General features: G+C 36.2%; 2 protein-coding genes across 2 annotated transcripts; both read right to left on the reverse strand.

The window, feature by feature from the left end:
- Positions 1-618: 618 nt before the first annotated feature.
- LOC113296997 (CBL-interacting serine/threonine-protein kinase 12-like) lies at positions 619-2799 on the reverse strand. Its single transcript, XM_026545370.1, has one exon. It carries the CDS (start codon positions 2513-2515, stop codon positions 908-910), a length of 1608 nt encoding a protein of 535 aa, XP_026401155.1. The 5' UTR covers positions 2516-2799; the 3' UTR covers positions 619-907.
- Positions 2800-5929: 3130 nt separating this feature from the next.
- LOC113296996 (threonine--tRNA ligase, mitochondrial 1-like) lies at positions 5930-15310 on the reverse strand. Its single transcript, XM_026545369.1, has 20 exons — positions 14964-15310; positions 14632-14869; positions 14490-14549; positions 14178-14267; positions 13309-13383; positions 13039-13167; positions 12839-12928; positions 12013-12101; positions 11833-11929; positions 11663-11749; positions 11010-11094; positions 10410-10504; positions 10004-10036; positions 9817-9903; positions 9249-9341; positions 8276-8368; positions 7939-8160; positions 7334-7405; positions 6774-6845; positions 5930-6331 (listed from the first exon to the last, which is right to left on the reverse strand). The coding sequence occupies exons 1-20, from the start codon at positions 15266-15268 to the stop codon at positions 6236-6238; spliced, it is 2208 nt and encodes a 735-aa protein (XP_026401154.1). The 5' UTR covers positions 15269-15310; the 3' UTR covers positions 5930-6235.
- Between the last annotated feature and the right edge of the window lie 259 nt (positions 15311-15569).

Raw genomic sequence — 15569 nt, forward strand, 5'->3', positions numbered from 1 at the left:
ATCAATCAAAAGAACATACCAGTCTAAACACCACATGCAGTTTAGGAGCAGAAGTCTGTGTAACGGAGGGAAATCAGTGTCGTATTCAATCAGGACCCTAACTATTAGATTCCTCTTCAGACCACATCAACACTCAAAGACCTCACAGAAGTCTCGAATTCAATGATTCGCACATACTTATGTTCAACAACCTCCAATATCACATACCGTGTATCATTTCTATGGTAAAGAGGTCGGCAGATGTAAAACCCCAAGTCCTAATTTCAACTTCTAGCGACTTTGCCATATCTGTGAGGCACAACTGTCTGCTAAAATCAGACTTATCAGTGAGGTCTAACCATATAAGGAAGACATTCACTGCTAATGATAGCTAATAGTACCCACCAAGGGTTGTCTGCCATTACATAATCTCTTTAAGCAATCCCAAATTCAATTTGGTTATAATCGCCTTTCAAACCAAAACATATCACAAACGCCTATTTTGGACAAAACCTTTAATGCTTTAGTCATGTGTATACTTTTTCTCTTGTCAGTATGCTTAAATCTGTCAAATAGTATCAACTAATCAGCTACATGTACATACTCAAAGAAGGAAAACAAGACCAATAAAGAACGAAATTGGATGCCAAACAATATAGGTTTTCATTCATGTCAGTCTCATTTATGAAATTTCATATGAACATTGTGACAGTTAAGAACTTGAGAGACCCACTGTTGATGATCCTAATCTAATCCCTAATTCATGTATGTCGTCGAATTAAGAAACCAACCCCATTACAACAAAAAAATAAACTACGAACAACAAACAAAGAAGAGAATACAGATTATATTATACAAAGAACCCACAAAAGGTAAATTCATAAGTAACAAGGACATACTTGTGTTCTTCAAATATCTCTCTAACTCCTCATTCTGAATCTGAAAGAGTAAATATAACCGGAGAGGGTGTCGCCATAGACTCTGAAACAGCAGAAGCAACAGCAATTGGAGAAATGTCAGAAGCAACTTTTGTTAATGCAGGCTGCATATGGCCTCTGAAATGATGAAAATCTTCATAGTCCCTTCTATCTCCACCAAATGATATATCAGAAGCAACTTTATGCAACCCACCAGGTTTGCGAATTTCTTCACATTCTGCTGCTCTATCTGCTGCAACAGATAAATCAAAAGCAAGTCTTTGCAACCCAGGTTTCAACTCATTGTTACAAAAATCTTCATATTCAGCACGATCGCCGCCTTTTTTCTTCACCTCAACAACTCTTAACGAAGGAGTTAATTCGAAAATCTCAGCTGCAATTGTTAATGGACCTTTAATACCTTCCCTTGACCCTTCAATACTTACTCTACAGTCTTTAGTCCTTACTGTAAAACTAACAAGTTTAGCAATTTCTTCTAATTTCGAGATAATATTTGAAACAGGAGCACCGGAAACAATTCTAGCTTCTTCTCCTGTTTCCTCAAATAACCCGGATAAATCAAACCCTGGTGAAAACGAGATTATATCAAACGCATTCAAGCTGGCCGGTCTGGGCAACCCCAAAACTCTCTTAGGGTGTGACTGAATTTCATTTTCTACTGAATCTTGTTGTTCAGATTCGGATTCCGAATAAGATTTCTCAGATGATATAGACTCAATATCAGCTTCTTCAACACTACACAATTTATCATCTTCAATATAAAATTTGACAAGTTTGAAACCTTTCTTAAACCATTTATTCTCCATTACTTCTGGAATTGTAAATCTAGTAGCAGGATTTGTATCAAGCAATCGAGTTAATAAACGAACTAACTCAGGAGAAAACCATCTGGGACAACGAAATTCACCTTTATAAATCTTCTTGTACATGGACAATATATTCTGATCATGGAACGGCAAATAACCTGCCATCAAAACAAACAAAATCACACCACATGACCAAATATCAACTTTAGCCGCATCATATCCTTTCCTGGCAAGAACTTCAGGAGCAACATAAGCTGGTGTTCCACAAAAAGTATGAAACAACCCATCTTTCATTTGATCAGAAACAGTACTTAAACCGAAATCAGAAACCTTCAAATCACCATTTTCATCCAACAATAAATTCTCAGGTTTTAAATCTCTATGAAAAACACCTCTATGATGACAAAATAAAACGGCAGAGATTAATTGCTGGAAATATTTTCTTGCAATTTCTTCTTTTAATCTACCTTTAGCTACTTTCTTGAACAATTCACCACCGCGGACATATTCCATGACGAAATATATTTTCTTCTTAGTCGCCATTACTTCGAACAATTGAACTATATTAGGATGACGAACACGTCTCAAAATTGAGATTTCTCTTTTAATATGCACCATTAAACCGCCCTTCACAATTTTCTCTTTATCAAGAATCTTAATCGCAACAGATTCATTTGTTTTCACATTCCTAGCATGATATACCTTTGCAAATGTACCATGCCCTAATAATTTCCCGATCTCATACCGGCCGAGAAGCAGTGCTGTTGATTCTTTCTTCTTCTCAGCAGCCATGGCCCTAGGATTCTTCTCAAACCCTAGGATTTTGATTGATTGTTGCTGCAGCCCCTTAACCCTAGTAGCTGAGATTTGGCTCAAATCTAGGGTTTTTGTATCTTCTGAATTTTGAGGTTTGTGGAATTCGGAGAAAACAGAGAGAGAGATATCAGAGATGAGTTTGAGGAGGTTCAGGAAGATTTATACAGAGTGAATGAGGTGGATGGAAAAGTTAACGGATATATGTAACGGTGAGTTCTGTTAGACAAGATCAGCGAAGTGACAAATAAGGTAAATATTAACGGTAAGATATTGGGAAAGACTAGACCATGAGATGACTAATTAGGGTTCAAGTATCGATGGAAATGACAGCCTCCAGTTTGGTGCCACATAGAAGATGTTCTGTTTTTTGCTGATCTGTGAACCGAGTGAGATTCAGCAATCATGTATTCGTGTGCCACACGTTAAATGAGTGATAATGTGGAACGTGATTGACGGTATTAAGTTGGTACGTTTTATGATTTGAGTGAATCGGGGAATATGCCGATTGCGATTATGGTTTTTGATTAGAACGTGTGGGACCGGATGTACAAAGTGTGGTCCCACTTTACGTGGTGTGCATACTAAGAGTACCATCATATGCGATGTTGGGGTGATCTTAGTATTGGCATCGTTTTTTGACATCTTAACACCCGACAAGTTAAGTTGCCAAGTACATATTATACAGCAGCTTCCTATATTCTTCTGAGCTAGTAACTGCAGCTTAATATATTTCTTGGTCGGATGCAAATGTACTAGGAACTAGCTCCTCAATCAGTTTCAACTGTGGGACGCACCTTAGTTTCCTATGAATAATGATGCCAGATCCTTGGAAGGAAATATATGTGATTATTATTCCTGATTTGACAAGACTCAAGCCCGTTGAGGAGGGAAAGGTATGAATAACCAAGTCTAGGCGAGTCGGCGAGTCCAGCTATCATTGCATTCCGGTGTATAACGAGTATGCAGTATAAGATGTCAGATTTTACATCCATTTATATGCATTTCCTAAATTTGATAGTTTAAAGGTGTGTGTTCATTGTGCACTTAAGTGCATCGTAGCACTAGTCATTGCGAAAATAAGTTGAACTTCAGTTCTTAATGGCCTTTGGGCCATGGATTCCAGTAAACTTAATATTATAGCAGACTTGTTCATATACGCTTCGGCTGTATGAACCGTTTTTGTGCATGTCTTGACTTCTAGAGTAACCAACCAATCATGCTCTTCCTTAAAAAATATTTTCAATTTGTATTTTTGATGAAATGGAATTGGTTTTACAATGTCGATCAAGATAAAGCTGTTTACTGTAATCGTACAATTTATTGTTTTAAATCCAAGAATCAATCCTGCACAATGAGGAGGTGATATAGTTACGGAATCAAACTAGAAGTTATCTAGTATTGATTTTTAAAACTATTATTTGGAAAGGCCTAATTTGTATTCGTAAGATTAACTTAACTCAGCTGACTTTTATTTCCTGCCGACCAATATCTAAGAGTTTAACAACTTACAAAACAGTTGTTGGATTCAAATCAAAATCAATACACGTAAAAATGAATCAGATGATAAGAAGAGGTCTCATCATGTGAGGAAATTATACAAGTGCCACATCCATTGACCCAAATATAATGGCAAGAAAACTCTTTATCCTGAAAAAAAAAAAAAAATATAGAGTCGGTTACTGTTGATAAAGATAGATCATTAATACCGTATTACTCAACCAAAACATAAACAGAGAATTTAGATAAACCAACTAGTCAATGGGTTGACCAATATAAATGCGACGGTTGGATTGCTAATACTGAATTGCACCTATACAATGCAACGCATCTTAACAATGTGGCACGTCAGTGGGTCGTCAAGCTGCCAGATGTTTTCTATTTTGTCATGTGCAGTAAAACACCAAGAAAACCGGTAAACACATGGCAGTCTCACAAGGGATTATGATTATATCCTACGATTCCTACCTATAGCCAAACATTCTGAGTTTCTAATTTTAAGAAAGACAAATTATACATAGATTCTGCAAATCTGGTATTAATGAAATTGTGTTAGAAATTTGAAAGAATCGTGATGAAGCTGTAATTAGAAAAAATTGGGACCACCGTTTGATTATGACTAGCGTTGCAATTTTGAATACGCGATGGAAAAGTGTAGAGTTTTAAGGGACTTTCTAATGAAGCAGACAGATGTTTTTTTTTTTTGTCTTCTCAGGTTCATTTTCAAGGTGGTGTATGGTGGTGGTGGTTAGTGGTAGTGGATAGCATACCTGTGTAGAAAATGAAACGAGAAAATTAAGGGTCTTGTATGGAGTGTATGTTGAGTAAGTCGACTTGCTAAATATGACAGATCAGTTCCTTCTAAATGCAACCAACCAAAACTCAACTTGCACCAAAAACGGAACAGGGTGTCTGTGACTGTGAAGGATGAAGAATCACTTTTTAGGGACATTAAAGAAAGAACCTTATTTTGTTTGTAAAAAGAAAAACATCTGGGATGAAGTTTGGTCCACATTTTGAATGAATTCCGTGGAAAACCAGCCTGGGAAGTAGTTGTTAAGAAAAGATTAAGATTAGATGTTCTGGCATTTATTACATGAGCATTTTTTTCCTGCTTGAATCTATTATCCAAAATGAGTGTTGTGTGTTTGCCACCAGCCCACCACCATTAAAACATATTTCTGCGTGACCTTTCACAAATGACACCAGCTCTCAAGAACCGACCCTTAAAAAAATTTGAGCATTAGCTTAATAAAATCTACAAGATCAGAATTGGAACAATCCTGCCACAATAGTGAAGGGACAGAAGGAGGTCGCTGCAAGGGACCATCAGTTCGTAAATAGCTCTCCCTGTCTTTCATGATACTCATTTACTACATAAAATCTGTGCAGCATTAAGTAGGCCGAGCACATGTGAATGCGTGGACAAAAGCCCCTTTCTTCCTATACCGAGCAGGAAAAAGAACACCATTATACATGACGCTAGCTCCATATGGTGATGCAAGATCAACCATATCACGACATTCAGGGTCTAGAGCCCGTCCATGTACAGAGATTATAAAAAAACAAGAGTAGAAAACCTTAAGAGATGAAGGATACAAACAAAGGAAGCTAAGCATCAACCTTTTGGAGCAAACTTACCTGAAGAAGCAGAAGCAGAAACGTTACCCGGACAACAGGGTTTTCTACTGGAAACCGAGATAACAAACCGGTTATCAGCCATCTCCAACAAAAGGAGAATTCAAACAAGGCAATCCCGGACGATAGAAAGCCTCTAACAACAATAGCTTTTGGATTTTTAGCTCCTAGGTCTTCAAAAGGAGCTGTCGTAGACAACTCTTTTGTTGTGCTGTATCAACAATTTTACGGGCTATTATACAAGTAACTTTCAAAAAAAAAAAAAAAGGTTTTGCTTGATTCTAATATAGAGTGGAATTTTCAAACAACAAACTTAAGATAGCCTGCAAAATCACTAGCATATCAAAAATGATTCAGATAGATTGAGCTCATCAATCATAGATTCATATCAAAAATGATTCTTATACAGAGCTTATCAATCATAAATTCATACGTGAGAAACCAATTAACCATCGCTGACAATTCATTCCCAGCAAACAAGAAACACTTGCTTCTCATTTTCGTTAATCACTATCTGGTTCTCCTGTTTAATCCAAAAAAATGTTTTGTTGTGATGACATTTTAACGAAAAGCTGCGGCCTCTTCCTTGAAGAATGTGAGTAGCTCTTCAACGCTCATAACTGAACGATCTGCGTGGTCTCTAACTCGTCGGCTCACCTACAAACCATTGAAAAATAAATCCAAGTAATTAAAAATAGAAAACAGAACAGTTTACAAGGCCATCTGCAGGATAAACATGACATAATTAAATTTGTAGATAATGATCATGACCAGCTTATCATATGCAACTGGCATCAGACGTAACATCATCAAAAGTACAGCCATACTCAGCCATGAACTGCACTGAGCAAGATCTGAACCAAGACTCGACAGCACTATAACAGATAATTCTTGGACAGTTTATTATCCTAACAGATTAAGCTAGAACAGGAGACCACTGAGAACAGTTTGTCAAACCCGACCCCACACCCCTATGCCAGGTTTTTAGAGCACCAAAGGTACTCACCATAGACTATGGGCAACATGATATATAACAGGACATCATGGATGTAAACATTGTAAAGTAAGAATGCTTAAACTGCAAGTGAAGTAAGCTAACCGTTCCATTATTGGCTTCTTCCTCGCCAACCACCAGCATATAGTTGTATTGGGCCAACTGCGCCTCTCGAATCTGTAGATTGCCCAAAAAATAGAACCAAAAAAACTTTCAAGGAGTGTAGCAATAAGGACACATCGACGCAAATGTGTAGCACAGGTTAATAAATTTTACATGCTCTTAAACAAGAGAAAATAAAAAGAGATCTGGGAAGTGAATTCCTAGACCCACAAAGTTCCATGGAAGGACAAAACAAAAATGCCCAAAATATAAGTTCAACCAAATGCTTTGGTGCACTGAAAACCCACGGCCAAACCAAAAATAATTGGTGTCATTTGCATTTTGAACAATGCATGAACTGATAAAACTGAGGTTCTACTTTTTAATTTTTGTAATAATAAAAGGCTTCCTATTTAGAAAGGAAAACCCTCGTAAAAATTGAGCTGAGGCCTATAAGTGCCAGATGAAAGAAACAGAAAAATTCCAGGACATGCGATCCTACTTTTGATCCTACAAGCCAATAACATAGCTGGATGCAAGTCTGAGATGATTAAAAAACAAACCTTTTTGTCGATCTTTCTATCAGTAATGTCAACGTCGACATAAAATCCAGCTTTGTGGATCTGATCTTGCAACTACAAGATAAACAGAAGTACCCCCTTTTAGATGAAATGAAAAAGGAAACAAATAAAAAGGATGTGCAGAAAAAATACTTGCACACCCTTGAATTCTTAATTACTACTGAATAATATGAGAAAACCAAAACTAAAATATTTGCATACCATTAAGTTCAACTTATAAATGCCTAAAAATTTACCCAAACAAAAAACTAAAACACCACAAGAGATTACTAAAGGAACGCAATCCCCACTGGCCACCAAAAGAACAAACTTCGTTACACCTCAATAGAAACTATCTTTTAAGCATATTCATCAGCACTACCACACACAGATATAGATAGTCTGTTTTAAGGGTGCCAAATATGTTATTAAACATCACAGTAACACCCATGCATGCTGCAATCAGATAACCTATCAGGATATCATCCATCTGTGTGTATGATTCATATATCATACAATTCTCACCTTCAAAACCTAAATCTAATATGTAGCTGCATCTCCTAATGAACATAATGGAGAAAGTACGACTACTAGTCGATGCTACTTACTTTTAGGGCATACGGAGTCGACTTTTCCGATATAGGGCAGACAATCGCTTGTCTTGGACTAAGCCAGAAAGGCCATTTTCCTTTGTAATGTTCCAGGAGTATAGCGAGCATCCGTTCAACAGATCCAAGGATAGCCCTGTGTATCATAACAGGCTTTTCTCTCTTAGCTTCATCTTCCGCTGAATACGACAGGTTGAATCTAGATGGCAGTTGAAAGTCCAACTGCAACGCAAGCATCCCCAATTAGCCATCAAATGGTAATAGTTGAGAAAGAAAGGCAGATGAAAGAGAAACATAAAAGAAAAGGGATAAAACCCAAATGGGTAGAAATATTGACCTGTAATGTTGCACACTGGAACTTCCTCTTTAAGGCATCAAATACGCTAATATCTATTTTGGGTCCATAAAAGGCACCATCTCCCTCATTTATCTGCAAAAACATAGATTCATAAACGGCTACTGAGAAAAGGAAAAAAAAATTAAGTAAAAACAAAGAAAATGCTACAAAAAGCTGCTTCATAAAGATAATATCATCATTGATAAACGGAACTATAGAACTTATTAAATAGCAACAAGATTGGTAAAAGAAACAGCATCCGTTTCGTTTGAAACCTCCAAATGAAATTCTATTGACTCTGCTGCTGCAATATCCAGAACAATGGACCCGCAAATCATACTCGTGCAAAATTCATTTCCATTGAGAAACATATATTTTCCATTGTGATGAACTTTCCGTATGTTTTCCATTGTAATGAACTTTGTGTGTGAGTATTGGGGGCCATTCTCTTAGTGTTCAACCTAAAGAATTATATGACTACTTAAAAAGTCACACTGAAGGTACCAGATAAAACAGAAGCATGGAAGGACACTTTCTCAAATTGTTTGGCAGTCTAAAGAAATGGAAAGAAACTTAATGATGTAGCAAATCAAACTCGTATCACCAGACATGAAACACAATACAAAAAATTAACAGAGACACTAAACAAAATAAAGGAACCTACTCAGAATCATACCACATGGTAAAGACCTAAGATGTACGGCACTCAACTTGCTATTTAATCAATGTGTGGAGGACGAAGAAACGGAAGAAGAGTGTTAGCATAGGATTAGACTTGGCACAGGTATTTTTCATATAATATAGAGCAACGCAGTATAAACTACTTTTAAGTAGATCAATCTACTTTACTTTTTAATTTTAATCTATAATAGCCCAAATATCTAAGAAAATCAAGTAAACCAAACTGTTTAACGCCAAATAAAACAACTCTACCAAGATTCAAGATTTTTTGATCCAAAATAAAATAACTCACCTTCCATGGCCTACCAAACTCGTTCAGTGCTTCAGTGAGTGCACCTTCAGCTTTATCCCAGGTCTCTATTTCTCCTAGGTATTTCTCTGGTCTCTGTACAGTAAACGGAGATACAAGCAACACAAGTTAGTCACTTCATATAACCATAAGAAACACAAGACCAAACAGAACCAAAAATATTTAGTCTAACCTATGCCATCGAGCATAAAATTCTAACAGTCTTATGATGAGTCAAGGTCTCACTAAATAATTATGAATCACACTGTTCTTTGGAAACCATCTCTGCTGTGATAATTTGTTTTTATTAGTTGCTTTTACAAGGCTATATTACTTAACCACAAAGAACTACAGTACAACAAAGCTTACAAGTAAACAAAGTTTTCATCAAGGCTAGGTCGGAGTTTCTGATTCATCTAAGATGAGATGTAAAGTGCAACTATTATATTCTCACACTGCAGTTGCCCATGCGGTATCCGACCAATTTAATGTCTTAATATTTTTAAAATAACATGTGGTAATCCTTATTTAAATCCCATGAAAATGAAATACAGCTAGCACAGTTTCTTACCGTTGATAGTTCTAGCTCAAAGGTAAACCCAAAAACGTCATATGCGTATCTTATAAATTCCAAGACACTCGTGACTTCATCTTTTATCTGTAATATGGAAGGAAGACAAATGGTTACTTCCTAGCTTGCATACATAACAGAATTTTCCATACTTCGCAAATCAGGCTTTTAGTAATCATGAACTCACCTGGGATTCCCTGCAGAATATATGAGCATCATCCTGAAAGAGTAATATTTATATTGTGTCAATTGTCGGAACACATTATTTACATAAAGAAGCAATCTGGCTCATCAAAAAGGAAATACGGATTAATAAAAGAAAAAACAAGAATTATTTGGATTCAAGGACAGAAAAGGCAAAGAGACATGCTAGGAAAAGCCTATGCTGGACAATAGAGTGGACCAAGCATCTGAATGAGGTCTAGTGGTTTCTCGGAACTATTCTAACAGTTAAAGCTTAAAACCTAGGGACCAGGGTCTGGATTACGTTATGCACCTGAGCGGGTCCTGGTTTTGGGATCCAGCGTTTTCATCAAATTGTCGAATTACTTCGAGAAAGAAAAAAAACGGTAACGACATTAACAAAAAGATACCTGCTGGAATCTCCTAACACGTGTCAATCCAGTCAGAGCCCCACTAGCTTCATTTCTATGCAAAACACCAAAATCCGCCAGCCGGAGAGGTAACTCTGAAACAGAAATAAGGGAACCACTTTGATGAATGAACATAAATGCAAAAGCAGTGTATAAATTTAATGATGCTGAAGAAAATAACTTCTTTTTACATACAAAATGAAACGACATTTAAGAGAGCCAAGTCAAGAAACCAGTGTTTGACCTATTCATAGTTTGGATGGGGAAGTGGCAATGATAATGATGATGGAGAGAAGTTGAACAATGGCTACTGACTACATATGAAGAAGCCATGTGAACAGGAAACATATTCCCAGAACGGACGCTGATACCAGCAGCAGGTTTACTTTATGACCACAGTCAACAAGTCTAATCTTTTGCCAAAGGGAAATTAATGACTCAAGTCTCTAATAAGCCCCGATGTACATGCAGAATCCTAAGTATAAATCAGCAAATTATTTTTTAAGTAAGAATTAGGGATTTAATTTATTTTATTTTTAATAAGCACTATGAAACGTGTCTGTTTCTTAACAGCCCATGAAAAGTTCAAAAATAGTTTACCTCTATAAGAACGAACTCTATGATCAAACATCAAGCAGTGACCAGGACAATTCATCGGCTTAAGTCCAAACTCCTGTTTCTCAATCTTCAAATAACAGAAGATATAAAATCAACAATGTCAGTACAAAAATTATATTCATGATATACAAGGAATAAGAAAAGGATTATCTGTAAGACTATAACAATATCATGGTGTCTGAACTCAGGGAATGTGAAATGCATCAGTACAAGAGGACGGAAATCTTGAAAAAGACTAAATTTTTAAGGCAACCAGACAAATAATGTAAAAGCCACAACAGACCCTTCGGCATAGAGAAGATGCCCCGACAGACTATAGGACAGAGGAGTGCTTTCAAATCCTTTTATTCCCAATCTCAAGTGTATCTTACAACGACGAACACTTGAAGAAGATGTTGCGTTAGGACAAATGTGTACTGCATTTCAGTCACTACTTTCTTCTTTGTCTTAAGGATTCAACATAGAATTACACAATTGAGAAGTTAATTGACAACTTGATAGTATTCAGGTTTGGGCTTCTGGTTAACTTCTTCATCTAATTTAAGCCAAATAGTTTGATATCTGGTGAAAAATCATGTTAAGCCACCAGAAGCATAATACTACCTGCAGAGCAGTATGAATTATGAGATCCTTACCTCAAACACAAACATGTTCTCTTTATAGTTTGCAGCATGACCAGAAGTTTCCCAGAGTTGCATATTATACATATTTGGTGTTACAACCTGCCAAGGAAAACTAAATCAGATACGGGGGTACTTACCATCGCAAATTTCAATTAGATGGAGAACAAAAAATAGAGTTTAACCTCTTCATAACCCCTCTCCCTGTATTGGACTTTTATGAAATCCACTAATTTGTTGTATATGCGAGTTCCATAAGGCAAGAAAAACCAGCTTCCTGGGCTGAAAAGTCATTATAAATGCAATTAAGGAACACCATCCTTCCCATAAATGACTAACAAGTGAAGAATCTGTGAATCAAATACCTAAGAGGGTGACAAAAGAAAAGCTCTTGTTTAGCTCCCAGCAATCTATGGTCGTACTTCTTTGCTTCCTCCAGCTTAGTAAGATATTCCTGCATTAGAGTTTCCAGTTGAAGAAGTCACTTTAATTTAAAACCTAGAATATGCAACAAAAATGATGATGATAATAATAATAATAATAATAATAATAATAATAATAATAACAAAAGAGGTAATATCTTTGGTGTAATACAAAAACAATTTTCAACCACAAAAAACATGTTGAATAAAAACTAAAAAAAAAATACTAATCGACCTCGAATATACGCCAAGAAAGATAAAGTCTCAATCGTGGAAATATTAAGAAAATATTTCCTGGTTTGGACAGTGTTAAGATTCGCAACATACCATGCACATCAGAAATACTATAAAATCTTGGTCAAAGGAAACAGTAGCACAACATCTAGTCAGCCAGTTGTCTTCTATACTAAAAACATTCCGTAAACTAAAATGCTCTTCTTACATATAAAAATGATGTTTGCTTACAAACTTGCTATAAACTCGAGCAATCATAAAATTGATAGAGATGTCTAATAAATGGTCCGAAGGTTACTGAAAAAGATGAATTACAATTATGCAGGTCATCAAAATACATTTTTATATAGCAAGTAGGTCAACATTAGAGGTACCTTCAGAAGTTTTCTATCTGGATATGATATCCCGTAAACTCTTATTTATTTGATAGAGATATCTAATAAATGGTCCGAAGGTTACTGAAAAAGATGAATTACAATTATGCAGGTCATCAAAATACATTTTTATATAGCAAGTAGGTCAACATTAGAGGTACCTTCAGAAGTTTTCTATCTGGATATGATATCCCGTAAACTCTTTGCAAACTTTCTCGGTCCTTCTTTCCTCTCCAATAAGCAGAGGAAGCCTGAAATTATGTGCACATAGTTCAATATAGTGCTCTCTTGACAGGGAATAGGATTTATGAAGAGAAGAAATAGATAAGAGTAAAAGCTTCTTTAGCCATGTGATCATTACCTTTAAACAGGCAATTGCCTTCACAAATGATGTGTTTGGTATATGAGGACCACGACATAAATCAACCAAGGGTCCACATCTATAAACAGTGATTGTCTTGTCTTCTGGCAATTCGTTAATGATTTCAACCTACACAAGGCATTTAGCTTCTTTGCTTTATTCATATTCATATAAAAACGAAAAGCAAAGGTAACACCATACGGAAAGAATTACTCACGCGAAAAACAACAATCTAGGCTAAAGTATAAGAGTACGTCGTAGTACACCTACCTTGAAATGGTTTTCTGAAAACAATTCAAGGGCTTGCTGCCTTGTAACCTCAATGCGCTCAAATGGTTGTTTCTCCTGCAATATAAAGGAAAAATGAGCTACAAAGAAAACAGCTAGCAACACAGATATTTCACCTACATTTGGAGACAACTAATGACATTCATATGCTGTCACCAGATTCATTTTCTAGCATGTACATATGTTAACTTGTTATGTGGCTAGGTAAGCCTTACACTATTTCCTGCACAGGAGATTTTTTGACGTCATTCGTATGATCATAACTTTGTCAGCTTGGAGAGAAACTGTACTTATGCTCAAATGACATGATAGTTAGAATTTAGCTCTTACAGATGGAGCAACTCAGATCAGCATTATTTTGTATGCTTTCTCTGCATTCTCTACCAACTGTTGCTTCTTGCTAATCATAGACAGGAAAACGTGTGTGTTCCCTTGTCACCTTTGTTAACTCTTGTAATATGTATTACTTCCTACTAAAACATCACCCAATTACATAAACTATGATGCAACAAAATGGATCCTTTATGAACCGTAATTTAGACTGTTGCTTGAAAAAAAGTTCAGCCGCACAGCATAATGTATATCTACGCAAAGTTATAAGTTAGAATTATTGCATCGAACAAGCACCGTTGACATTCACTTCACAATAAACAGGACAAGCGCATACCTAAACAGTGAACTAGGATGATACACTGTTGTCGCTTATCCTTATAATGGACAAGTAAACAGTGTCGTGATTTGAACTTAAAAAACAAAAATAAAAAAGCAGAAAAGGTCCCAAGTGTGGTGCGATAAGACAAGTTATGTTTTCAAGATACTTTCAAGTTTCTATAAAAGAGAAAATAACGAACCGCGACAGCTTTCTCTGCTGCTTTCTCGATGATTTTAAAGTGATCCTCATTCAAGCCAAGATCGCCATAAAATGCATCATAGTAGAATCCCTACACAAACGACAACTAAAATTTTAGTAAGCTGACCCGCTCTTGGATAACAATATTTATCCAGCTAAGATGAACAACACTATTTTATAAATCCTCACTAATCCAGCATTGAGCTTAACAAATTAAATGTAAAAGCATACTGCCATGACCTTTCCAACTTTTATACTCATTCCCATTCATATTCAACAAAAACTGCCTGTACTTTAACAGCAATATCATTACCTCTCCTCTTGTCGTACATGGACCAATACACAGCTTGCATCCATACTGCCTCTCAAGTGCCTGCAAATAAAACACCCCAAAAACACTATCAGACCAACCTCACCTACAACTTCAAAAACCTTTTGTAGAAAAAGAACCTTACCTCTCCAAGAATATGTGCACTTGAATGCCAAAATGTATCCCTCCCTTCATCAGTGTCAAATGAAAATAACTTTAGTTCACAGTCCTCTTCTAGAGGTCTATTCATATCCCACAGGCTTCCATTTACTTTAGATATCAATGCATTCGATGCCAACTGTTTATGTATCATCATAGCAATATCAAATGGCGTTGATATCCATTTTTTTCCTTCCTTAACATTCCCATCCGGCAACGTTATTCTAAAAAAAAAGAATCAAACTTACTACGTTAAAAACTAGAGCATAAATTTATTAAAATACAAAGAGAAGATAAATTAGGGATTTTAGATTTTACTTGATAGATTCCCCACCAATGAGCTCACGCTCTTTGATTTGTTGAAGTTTAATAGAATCGAAAAATTGGATACGTTTTTCCGTGATGGAATCGAGATAAGTTTGGTCTTTAGGAACAGTTACTGAATTTGAGTTTGACTTATCTTTTGATTTCTTATTGTTCGCACTAACATTACTAGATTCAGGTGTTTTATCTCCCATATTATCTATTGCTAATGAAGAAATTGGTTTCAGAAGAGATGATGATGAATCTGCTGGTTTCATTAGTAAAAGCGGGAATCTGAAAACCCTAGATAGAGAGAGCATGAAAGGGATACAACAAAGGTGGGTGAAGGAGTTATTCAGTGCTGGTTTTTGCAGGGTTTTTAGTTGGATTTGTTGTAATAATCAGCTCAAGTAAGGGTAATTTCGGGAAACAAGTAGACGGTTTGAGATCACGAACATAAACGATCAGGATTGAACAGCAATTACGAACTTAGAAGGGGTTCGTAAAATGGATGAACCACGCAAGAAGGATTAGTTATCAAGGGTTGCTTATAGGAAAAATAATAATTAAGGGTCAAAACTTATCTTACAAGTAACAGACTCAAAAAAGGGCGATACGGTG

This window comes from Papaver somniferum, chromosome 7, assembly GCF_003573695.1.
Source record: "Papaver somniferum cultivar HN1 chromosome 7, ASM357369v1, whole genome shotgun sequence".
Classification (NCBI taxonomy): Eukaryota; Viridiplantae; Streptophyta; class Magnoliopsida; order Ranunculales; family Papaveraceae; genus Papaver; species Papaver somniferum.